The 12,500-nt window shown below is 38.8% G+C and overlaps 1 protein-coding gene across 1 annotated transcript in view; it reads left to right on the top strand.

Annotated features, from left to right (window-relative positions):
* Positions 1-12,500, top strand: part of LOC138045277 (uncharacterized) — a 97,305-nt gene that overhangs the window by 39,745 nt on the left and 45,060 nt on the right. The window contains exons 16-23 of the mRNA XM_068891715.1: positions 586-668; positions 1,102-1,228; positions 4,586-4,660; positions 5,882-5,961; positions 6,532-6,629; positions 6,936-7,033; positions 9,104-9,177; positions 11,795-11,906. Coding sequence (XP_068747816.1) covers positions 586-668; positions 1,102-1,228; positions 4,586-4,660; positions 5,882-5,961; positions 6,532-6,629; positions 6,936-7,033; positions 9,104-9,177; positions 11,795-11,906 — 747 coding nt within the window. The remainder of the gene's footprint in view (positions 1-585; positions 669-1,101; positions 1,229-4,585; positions 4,661-5,881; positions 5,962-6,531; positions 6,630-6,935; positions 7,034-9,103; positions 9,178-11,794; positions 11,907-12,500) is intronic.

The raw sequence follows: 12,500 nt of genomic DNA, 5'->3' as shown, positions 1-12,500 counted from the left end.
TACGATTGTGGATATTTGTTTACGTTTAAAACCATTGTCAATGGCATCGATTCCAATCAAAACCAGAAAACAGATGCTTTGCAAGTCTCTATGATGATATTTAAAAATATTAGTACTTTTTCTTATGATAACTCATTTCCGGTCACGCACACAATTCTTAATTACGTATTTCCCCGTTTCACATAGTCTTCCGTTGTTTAGTGATCATTGTGATTGCCTCTGAAGTAAGAGAGACCGAGTTCAAATTCCACTTGAACGACCTTCTAGGAGACAGAGGACGGAGAATTCTTACGCATGCACAGCCAGAGCGCTACCCGGAAAAAATAAAAAAAATTAGAAAGTCCAAAAACGGAGTCGAAAACTAGTAATAATTGCATAGAACTGGCATTTCGCTTATTCAGCACAAGAACTTTAGAAAAGTGAGAGGTGATTTTTGATCGTAGTATAGTAGCACTTTAAGATTAATTAATTTTGACTTTGACAATAATCAAATTACTTTACTCAAACTAGCCTCCAACTTCAAGTTTTTTAGCAACCCCTGGGTTTAGTTTCTCTTCAATGTATTTTGTCATTTTTCTTTGTCAGTTTCCGTAAAATTGAAGGAGACACTTGTGAGAATGGAACTGAGAAGGACTTCTTGCCTGTATTGACACCTTGTCCTGCCAACGGTTGGTGTATTGTGCCATTATTAACTTCTTACTAACCGAGCGCGAGGGCCGTACTGGGGAATATTGGCCCGAGGTCGTGGCAGCGAAGCAAGGTCCGTACAAAACCAACCGAGGGCCAATATTCCCCAGTACGGCTCGAGCTAGCTCGGTTAGTAAGTAGTTTATTATATGGCTTTTTAATTACCTTTTGCTTTGTTTTTGCAAGCCCGTAATCGACCCATGGGCATTACGGGAGAATGATACCCTACAATTCAGTCACAGTTAGCCAATCAGAGCGCGTGTAATATCGGCTACAAACACATTGACGAGTAAAATCGTCTGGCGTTAGACAGAGTAGAATCTATATTAAGACTTGCTTTCAGGGGTCAATGTGTTAAAGATAACTCAGGAAATTCTTCTGATTTCCATGTGACTTGTGTACATTTTTTTGCAGAGCTTTATGGTTTAACCCTGAACTGTACGACCAAGGATAAAGGGAATTGTAGGGTCATTCCAACTAATCAAGCTGCCCTTTTTAAGGCGGGGATTCAGAAAGGCTACCTTCCAAACATACAATTTGGGTGAGTTGATTTTGAAAACTGCGAGCACTTCTAAATCCTTTGGATGAGCTTGAGAAAGGGAAAGGCCATGGCAGGTTCTCTGGAAACTTTGTGATGTATGATTTATGATCAAATGTGACCCTTCACGCGAAAAGGGGGCTCATGATAATTTCACGATCATGCCGATTTCACAGCAGACAACCGTGAAATTACATAAAGCAAGCTGAAATACCGTGAAATTCCCTTAGAACAGCGTGAACTTGGAGTGAAAATTTATCATACCACCGTGAACTAATTCACGCTGTGAAAAAATTCATGCCGTGGAAAAAAAGTCCTCCTCAAAATTATTTAATTTCATTATCAATACGTTGGGTTTGGATTTCTGGCAGATTTCGAGTGTCAAAGAAACATTGACGTGAACCCTTTGATGATCATGAATTTTTGTGTACTGTAAAGTAGACTTACCTCAAGTGAAGAAACATGCACGCCGGCGAATGGATTTTGCGAGCATGTGAGTGCTGAGCATTTTCCGGCAAGGACGAGCAGTGATCCAAACCTCTTTTCGAGATCACCAAGCATAAATGAATTATGAGCATTAATCTTTAGGGCAACTTGGAAAATCACAGCAACTCGCTTAATAGTATGTTTTTATTTAAGTGCGCCAAATGGGGCGACTAACTGCTCAAAATACACTTAAATCCAAACATAGTAGGAGTAATTTTTCCTGGAATCCGAGGCAGTGAGCAGAGTGTAAATTTTTACAAGAAAATCGAACAATATTATTCCCCAAAATTTGCCACCACTTGAAACAAGATTTTCTGAACATTTTCGTCAGGGTTTGTATTTCATCGCATTGAAAATTAAAAGTGCTTACCATTCAATAAATTGAGTCAAGAAATTGACACGTGGTATCAGAGTAATGTAACTAAAGATCCACTCCGAATTTCAGGGCTGTGCGATATTCCGAACTCAAGTTGTTCGTCAAAATTATATTATTTGGTATGGAGACGCTCTGTTAAATTGTAGACACTTCTGTCTTCTCGTCACCTCTTGCCTGTTTTTCATTGTCACACCATCGATCATCAACACCGTTCACCAAATAAACTCAACATTCAACGAGATAAAAGAAGGTGAATATTGAAAGAGTCTCACAAAGGTTCAGGTCTGTGGGATGTTTCGTGCGGGAGGTATTCGAAGAAACGTTTTACTCCAAATCAAATTTACAATTTATAAGGCTTTGCATGGATAAGCGCAAATATGGCGACCGAAAGATAACAAACACATATGTCATCGAGTTTTGCCATAAAAAGCCTGTAGCCATCTTCTGAAGGCTTATTAACGCCTGTGTCGCCAGTGGAGGGTAGGTGCCCAGGAAGCCTAGGGGCTGAAACCGAAGTCACATCCCCAAGGCGCTAGAACACCCGACTGGCCTGCCCAACCCGCAACCAAGCCACGAGCCCCCCGCGCCAGGCCCCCCTAAGGCACCCGTCACACTTGAGCCAGATAGCTCAGTGGAAACAAAAATAAATAAAGAAAGAAAGAAAGAAAATACAAAAAAAAAAGAACACAAAAAAAAAGGAATACAAAAAAAAAATAGAACAGCACACACACAAAAAAAAAGGGGGGGATAGGGAGGGAACGCCGAGAACCACTAAACTCCTGAACCGACTCACAACGCCACGCCAACAGAGCAACAAACACGCTGCAAGCACATGGACAACAACGCATGCACTAAGCAGGAATACCGCTGAACCATGTCAGCCCCAGGGCTCCCACAACCTAAAGAGTGCTGCAAACGCTACAAAAACGCATAAAAAACGCTAACAAACGCCTGCAAGGCGCTACTGACCGGACTAGCTCCCGGTCGTGAACCATGTAACTATAACAAACACTACAGAACGCACCAAAACGCTGAACAACGCTACCAGACGGCCAAGACACTAACAACCGCCTGCAAAACACTACTGACCAGACTAGCTCCTAGTCGTTAACTATGTTAAATTTCATTTAACTATATTAAACATCTATGTGAGTACATATTATCATGCGAGGACTGTTCAGTTTGCAAAATCTCAGCGGATAAATCCCTTTTTAACCTACGTGACAGCATTTTTGGCCGCAGACCCTGATCGGGGGACATCAATTTCATTCCATATTTTGACCAAACGTTGATTATGCAAAATTGAGGAGAATCCCTCGTATGGTGTCTAGTGCGCTTTTGGATGCTTCCCTCTCCTCCTACACTGAGAAAATGTAATAAATAAACTGTTTTGCTCGGTAGCATAATTTGTGTCAGTATCGTCATTTTCATTCAAATTATAGATCGTCGTGCCATCAACAAAGCAAAATAATCGTACCAACTTCAATTTCGCCAAAATTAACAAAACGGCGCCCCATACAAACTTAAAACTTTTCACACAAGAGAAGATATAAATACCATTATTCGATTTCCGAAGCAAAACATTGTTTTTCCTTGTTTACCGCAATTTTAATTCCAAAACCAGACCACGAAATTTTCTTGTTATTCTGGATGGCGTAGCAACATAATTTCACGGCGTGAACATGAGTGAGTCCACGATCTGACTTAATTATTTTCATGGTCCTCAACTTCACGCCGTGAACTTTTGCACTGAGCATAGTGAACATGCCGTGAAATTTTAATTTTACGGAGTGAAATATTAAATTCACGGGCCGTGACCGTGAAATTTATTTCACGGTTCACTATGAAATCCATAAGCCCCCTTTTCGCGTGAAAGGTCACAAATCATGAAATCTGATTTATTGAAGAGAGAAATGATCCTCACGCTTATGTAAATAGGGCAGTTGGTGGAGCATTGCACCGGCAATGCAGACGTTGTGGGTTTCAATCCTGTTGGAGCCACCTGAATTTTTCGGGTTTCTCTAAGAGATTATTGCTTAAATTGTCCACATACATTGAAAGTGCAAGGATCGTACTTTGAACAGCTTGTGACATAAATGCCATCAAGTTTGAAAGTTAATGGTGCATCTTGTGGAGATTTTAATTATCTCTTAGAAAAGTCTGATAAAAGGCTTTCAAAAACATTTGTGGGGATGAATTATATCTATTCAGAAGCTCGTGATTTTGAAGCTTTTAACTTTGGTTCAGAGCTGGGGTTTTTTGAGTGTAAAAATTTCCTTATTTGGATGTAACCTAGCTCGTGCATTTTTCCCTCATGTGCAGCTTCAATCTTATTTTGGTCTATATTTGGGCATCAAATTGGTGTACTAAAATCCCCAGCTGTGTTCCAAGGAGAAGAGTTGCAAGTTACATGCTTCCTGGAAAAAACACTTCAACTTCCTTTGACTACATGTCATAGTAAAAAAACGTCTTAAATACTAAATTTTGTTTTCTCACAGTTGGCACTATGGTGATCATCATGATGAAACAGGCCCAGGCATGGAATATGAAACAAGAAATCATTCCTACCACGAGTAAGATAAAATAAATGCTTGGTGTAAAGTGCAGCTAAGAGCAATAATGAATGTTCAAGGCATAAGTTTCATGACTTGAACAAGTTTTGAAAAATTGTGGCCAGTGTTCCAGGTATTAAATTTTACATGCTCAAAACATTTGAGACTGAATGATCCAAAAACTACTTAATAACCGAGATGAGGTCATTAGAGCAAAATCTCAAACTGTCGCCTTGCCGTATTGACTGAGCAACAGCAAGATCAATACAGCTAGCCCAAGGTTTGAGATTTTGCTGTAACAACGGAATGGTGGAAGTTATTAAGTTGTTTATTTTTTGGCTATCAGAACGGTTCTAAAGAAGAAAAAACTAATTTGCTCTTAGCCAAACAGATCGCACATTATATGGGCCAGATACACTAGCCATATTATAACTTGCTTTGAAGAACCTTTGAACATGTACAAGGAGAGGTATATGCAGAAACATAATCGTGAAGTACTAACTTCTTACTAACCGAGTGTGAGGGCCGTACTGGGGAATATTGGCCCGAGGTCGTGGCAGTACGGATTGAGCGAGGTTCTTACAAAAACGACCAAGGGCCAATATTCCCCAGTACGGCTCGAGCTAGCTCGGTTAGTAAGTAGTTTATTATATGGCTTTTTAATTACCTTTTGCTTTGTTTTTTCAAGCCCGTTATCGGCCCGTGAGCATTACGGGAGAATAATGCCGTACAATTCAGTCACAATTAGCCAATCAGAGCGAGTAATATCGGCTACAAACACAAGCCATATAATAATAGTAATTAAGAGACTCTTTAAGTTTTACTCTTATCAACACAATAATTCTGATTCAGGTGCCTCTCAACAACATGTTGGTTTTGAAAGTAAAGTGTAGGTGGACATTGAGCAAATGTTTCCATGATGAATTCATCTGCCACCAAGAGAACAGGGCTATTGTCATGGAAACATAATTTTGATTGATATCCACCTAAACATTACTTTCGAAATATGAAAAAAGTCCTTGAAGGGCATTTGTGACTGATTACTGTAACCTTCACAAGGAAATGTTGTGTTTGAAAGACTGAAAGTGAGTGCAATAGGTTCATCCTCTTGCTCTAATTTATTCCTGCATTCTGGTTTGTTAAGAGAAAGAAGCAAGAAAAATAGTCAGTGAGCATTGCTTGATTTCATTCATCTCTGTGGTAGATGATTGCATGCTTAACACAACATTGCATCATTTTCAGACCTGGAAAGTTTGTAGTGTCTCTTTTTGCATCAAACACTCGCAGCACTTTGGTGAGGTGGTTGGAAATAAATGTTCGAGGTTGGTGTTGTGCTTATTAGCTTTTATAGATATTGTACTGCCAGCCAAGATGAGGAGATGAAGACCGTTAATATATTCATTGGTCAAAAACAATATGAAGCCAATAAACAAAAGAAAAAAACTGAGCTCTGGTAACACTAAATGAACAGAAGAAGTGATTTCTTCCTTTTTGAAGTCCTAGGGGAAATGAATGTGCTTTGTGTTAAGGGATACAGCGAACACATTCTAGCCATTGGAACAGGAATCAAAGGAACATTTCTTGGTTTTTGATTAGCTAAATTGAAATACTGTCAACCACAGGCAAAGTGATCATTCACTTCTTGCAAGAGTTACGATGTGGAACTGGAATTACTTCTCTCAGGTTAACACCCACCCACTCAGGAATGAAATTGGAACCTCCACCCCCAATCCCTCCCCCACCCACATGCAATTGCCACCCACTCAACCGGGCACAAGTTTCAGGGATTTGCAACAAGGAACCTTAAAAACAGCTTGGTGTTTTAGAATTATTGTACCAAGGATAAAATTAATATTTCAAGTCAAGTAATTATGTTCTTAATTATGTTACAGAAATCTTGGATGCCAGCAGAGTGGCTATCAGCTTCAGTCCCAAGATTCCTCAACCAAACGAGCCTGTTATCTTTTCTGCAAATTTAAATTATTCAAGTGTGAGTGGTTTGTCATAATGTTGTTTTTTGAAATGCATTGCAACCAACTTCAATGAAAAGACAGGAACCTGTTAGAAATGCGTACATCCACGAAGACTTACTAGCTTCAATTAAGCCCTGACCTCCTATTTGATGAAACATGTTGCTGTTTTGCCATAGAATGACATTCCTGGGTTGCGTCGTACCAATAGCCCACATCTTGTCTATGGTTCATCAATAGCTAAGGTTTATCTCACTTGCTTTAAAGCAAGGGACTTATTCATGTGCAACCTTTCTCAGATTTTGCCTGGAATTCTTATTTTGTAGGAGGAAGTGGGTAGTGCTAAGTATGTTTGGAAATATGGTGGTAAGGTCGTTACAACCACACATCCTGTTGCTACTCTCCGCTTCAAAAAGGCAAAGAAGTAAGTCAAAGATGACAATTATTACTTCAAATTTTGGGCTGATCTTCTAAAATCATAGAGAGAAATGACAGGTTATCCAAGAGAATTACAATTTTTGACAGACCTTGGAATAGACGATTTGCTTGCGCATGCATCAGATGTTTTGGTCTCGTAGAACCTTTTCAGAGAAGGCAGCCCAATTAGGATTCAAAGTCAGTATCTCGTCATTCAGAGGCAATCATGGTGACCACTAAACCACAGACGACTAGTAAACTGGGAAATGATGTATTAAAGAGTTGTGTGCATGACCGGAAACGAATGTTCGTGTTTTTGTTGCATGCAATGCACTATCCGGTCATCATGTGACTCGGTAACACATCTTACCATGCTAATTTCTCCTGGTATTGTTAAGAAAAAGTGTGAAGTATCTTTCAATATTAATAAATATCAAGGCAATGCACTATCCGGCAATGCTTTTGCAAGTGTTGCATGACAGACATATCGATAATGACTGGGAAGGGGACTACTTATGATTTTAGTGGGACAGAAAAAGAGAGACTTTGAGGTACAGTATTGTTCAAAAGTAATGAGAGAGTAATTCAATGAAATTCGTGAATTTTGGGGCTTTTTGACAAAAAATGGTGAATTTTGTCGAGAACAAAATGTTTAAATTTGCTCAATTTTCCCAATGCCTATTGTTGTAGTTGACATGAATTTTAGAGGGATAATTCTCTTTGACTGTTAATTTGTTCCAATAATCATATTGAGCGTAAATTCCCTCTTTCCAAATTTGCCTTCAAATTTTTGAGGGAAAAGTCACGCTTTTAGTGAAGTTTCTTTGCATGTTCCTAGCTAGCACAACACTAGAATATATGCGATTGAAAAGCAACATCTCGTCCTATTTCTTGAGTGCCTTTTATTTCAAACTTACCTTGCTGATATCCAGACCAAGCAGAAATTATTTTTTTACAGTCTCAAGGCTTCCAAGCTAAAAAAATCTTTTCTAATACCAGCTGCTTGCAGCAGTAGTATGGGGTGGCACATGAAAATAATTTTAGGTGAAAAGGCTATAACTGCCAATAAAAATCGTGGCGCGTGTGTTTACAATGATGGTCAGTTACACAAGCATTCATTAATGAACACTTACCTCAATTTCTTGGTTTTATTCTATCGCTGCCATTCTAAATTGCTTTCCTGAATCCTTTTCCATTCCTTTGGCAAAGGTTTTTTTCGTGACAAATCATTTCTAGCTGTCCTTTCAAAGCAACAAAGTTTACACAGGTAAGGAGAAAAAAGCTCTCTTCCATGAGGCCGTCGTATAGGACTCACTTAAGCGTCCAGGTTGAAACTCTGCACACATTTGGTTCATAGTTCAATTATTAGCACACCAAATTTAGAAAGAACCGGATGTAACACAATATTTTTTCTGATGCTCATGCATTTGGATGATTGTGATCTTTGTGTTGAATTCGCACGTTTCTTGTTGAACTTCATAAAACTTGAAAGAAAAAAAAACAAACTAATAAAAACCCAGTGTCTTGTCGTCATTTGGTCACAGATGTATCCTTTGTTTTGTGAGCTGTTAGTAACACGCAAGGTAACTTGATCACAGGTGGTCGCTGAAATCAATGTCAATTTCGATTTTGCGATTTTACTTGTGCAGCAAGTACGATCGAAAAATTGAAGGTAACAAAATCTCCCAAAATGTTTTTCGCTGATGGTAGTTCCTTTTATATTCACGGCACAAATTTCGTTGCTGATGGCAAATTTATTCTCAGCTCAGTTGACAGTTACAAGAAAAAAACATTGTATTACGTTACTGCACTACCACACGTGCGCAATGCGTTGCCTATTTTTGTTGTATGACATGTACTGTAACTGAAGATGGCCATCATATGCTTGCCTTTCCTTGAGATTTAAAAACTGCTGGAGTCTTGTAAAGGAACATAAGGTAACTGAAAAAAGAAATTTGAAATGAGGTGGGGATGTACATAACAAAACAACCAAAAAAACTTGTAGAAGCAGAGGACATCTTTCGGAACTTGTCTCTATTTGCTTTTACTGACGTTTGTAGTTCTTTTTTTTTGGCAGATATACAGTTGATGTGACAATCTCTAACGGCATTAGACCTGTAAACAAGACGGTTGAGGTAAAAGTCTTTATAGGTAAGTGGCTACATTTTTATTTATCTGTGTTCTTACAAAGGGACTGTATTTTTTGCTCATAAGCTAAGTATTTGTTCTGTTTAAAGAATTACCTAAATCCTGGGGATGTTTTTTTCTTTCCATAGTAACAACAATAAAATTTGAAAAAACAATGCTATGTAATGTTGGAATGATCCTTGTAAAATTTATTTAAAAGTTGTAAAATGGGAAGATGTGAAGCTGGGGAGGCACAAGAATGCAAGATGTGCAAGAATAATACTGGAGGCCCACTGTTTTCTCCACTGAACTTCAACTGGGAACATGGAGCCACAGTTTACAGTCAATTTCACATTACTTTACTGCACCACCTGTGCAAAGTTCGTTACAGAATTGGGTACTAGGTTGCAAAGTAGCCAATTACGCAGCGAATTAGACAACCAAATTGTGAACTTTGAAGTGAACTTCCCAACTGCTACCCAACAGAACTTTCCTAGTTTGCCACCTTAATTAAGAGTCGCACTTGAAGAGAAAACAGACATGTTGAGTTGTTTGCTCGAAAGTCATGGTGATGTCTGAAATTGACATTTCTATGGGAGATTTATGTGGAGAACTGGATAGTGCTTCTGCTCACTTATCAAACAAGCTTTACAAATGAATAGTACTCAAAAGTTGTTTACAGATAAACTAGAGGGTCGAAATTTGGAGTATTGCAACCCAAATCGATGGTCAGTTAAAATTAATGACTTACAGTATTGAAACTTTGGACAGCATGTTAACGAGTAAACAATGTTGTTTTCGATTAGCACTAAATTATTTTATTTCCACCACTTCATACTTGGCCTCTATTGTCGTCAAAAATCCATGTAAAAGACAATCATCTGGTAACATTTTGCAATGCTGTAGTCTGTTCTTGCCAAACGATCGCCAATATTAATTTTACATTTGCCTTTCTCAGTGAATTTTAACTAAGGCAGTAATTTTGTTGAATCTTCAAACCACTTGTTTACGATGTCGCAAACCTGGGTCAGCCAAGGGCTCATTAGGTTGAGAGTTGTGAGTTTTGGTCTGGCGCATGTAGAAGTTGGAAAGTTCATTTCAAAGTTCGCAATCTGGTTGTCTAATTCGCGGCGTAATTGGCTACTTTGTAAAGTAATACCCAACTTCACAGCGAACTTTGCCACATGTTGTGGTCAAGTAGGGTTAAATCAACTATAAGTAAACTGGAAGGCCAAGAGTCAGTGAAAATGCATTGTTAGAATGGTGTAATAGGGAAAAAATGGTGAGCTAATTGGATGTGGTGGCACTAGATCTATGCTTTTCATTATTTCAGTCACAATCAATTATTTTAAATAATTATTAATTTGCTTATTATTTATTATCTCACAACTGTTTATGGAATGTCACGCAATGCTAATGCAAACGTTGCGACGCCCTAGTAAGGGCTGTGAAGGAGACTAGTGGGACAGAAAAAGTGAAACTTTGAGGTTAAAAGGCAACATCTAATTATCATACCATATTTACTTGTGTGCAAGTCGACCTTTTTAATGGGTTGCCAGTATGGCAATCCTAGTCAGAAAATGGGTAATATTTCATTGTTATTTACTGGGTTGCCAGTATGGCAGTCCCAGTCGGAAAATGGGTAATATTTCTCTATTTTTTTATTTTTATTTTTTTATGTGTCGGTAAAAGTCTTGCTTGTCACTCCCCTGCTAAGTGGTGTCTTTGAGCATAGTCTTCTGTGTGTAATTTGTTAGGTTTGAGGGGGTTGGGGTAAGGCGTAGATTTCTCTGGTGCACACAGGAGAACATTTAATTAACCTGCCATGGCGTCGAAAGTCATTGTAATGCGAATGGCGCTTTAGTGCATCTCTAAACAAAATGGAGCTCAAGAATGGAACGTCAATTAGATAAACAAGACAGGCAGTGAGAAATAAATATCTGGAATCTTAAAAGTGACGAGTAATGGACTTTGGCAACAATCTTTCGCCTGTCAAGCCAAAATCAAAGTGACCTGTATTTCTAATATTTTGCCGAGCCAAGTGTGGTATAATGTACAACACTGAAACCAAATGGAAAATTCTGTGGTAACTTATGGGTTCAATAAAGGCAGAGAAGGAATCGAACACCTAAAGTGGATCTGTGATCTCTGTTGTCTGGCTATTTTTATTTATTTTTACTCAAATCTGCACAGTCTGAAAATTGGGTGTTGACTTATACACAAGTAAATATGGTATCTGTTGGGGAAAAGGTTCCTTTTGACTCTTTCAAATTACAGCTGTAAATTGTATTTGAAGGAGTTTCAACAAAGAAAACCTTTTCAAGGTCTGGTTCACAACTACAATCCTGGTCAAAAGTTGTTGGGAAGGTTGCGTGCATCACTTCACTTCACACCTAATTCCATTATTCTAACTGTTGGCTGAACTATTTGGGAAAGAGCATGATCTTGTGGCCCCCCTCCCCCATATTCAATATTGGAAGAAAAGTCACCATTTTGTTTGGTGCAAAATCCAACATTGATAAGGGGGGCAGGGGGACTGGGGGACTATCTCAAAAGTGATGCTACCTTCCCAACACTTTTGTCCAGGATTGTAGTCATTGTGTCACTTATTATTCACATGAAAGGTTATTTCTTTTGGTAGATCTCACTGTTGTGAATGTCAGTGTCAAGGTGTTAGGTCCTGCTAGTGTTGAAGTTTACTGGAGACCTCCTGCAAATGCAGGCAGCTCAACACAATACAAGGTCTTTCAGAGGTAAGTTTATATACAATAGCAAGCAGGAGACAACCCATTGGAAATCCCAGAAAGGTCTACTTCAGTGGCTGCTGATTTGTTAGGATTGATTGGGCTTCAACAGTACACTGAATTACCACTAAACTCTGATGATTCCTTTTTTGCTCTGTAATCCCCTCTCCACAAAAACCAATATTTGATTTAATTTAATTTGATTTGAGGTAATTTCATTAGTGTTCACAATTAGAGCTCTAGTGCTAAATCCATTGGCGCTTTAATAAACTTGTTTTTATTCTTAGCATTATTATTACATTTACTAGTTGATTAACTGCAAATGTGTAGTTATATATTTGGGACCACTCAAGGCATGTCCAGTGTTGGTGGCTACGACAGCCAACGCATTGTTCAACATGTCACCAACAGAAGCAGTGCAGCCCAGTCGTAATGGCGCTTGCCTTGAGACCCAGAGACCCGGGGTTCAAGACATGTCCTGACCACTTGTTGAATTTGTTCCAGGTACAGTGGTCCCTGGTTCTATTTCCGGGCTGCACTTGTAAATAAATAGCCAACTGGTTTGCCTCAGGCCAGTTGGGATTTTCAAAAGTTGTTCTGTTC

The sequence above is a fragment of the Montipora capricornis genome, chromosome 4 (assembly GCF_036669925.1).
Source record: "Montipora capricornis isolate CH-2021 chromosome 4, ASM3666992v2, whole genome shotgun sequence".
Taxonomy (NCBI): Eukaryota; Metazoa; Cnidaria; class Anthozoa; order Scleractinia; family Acroporidae; genus Montipora; species Montipora capricornis.
Note: the sequence above shows the minus strand (reverse complement) of the source record. Positions and strands in the feature narration are given on the sequence as shown.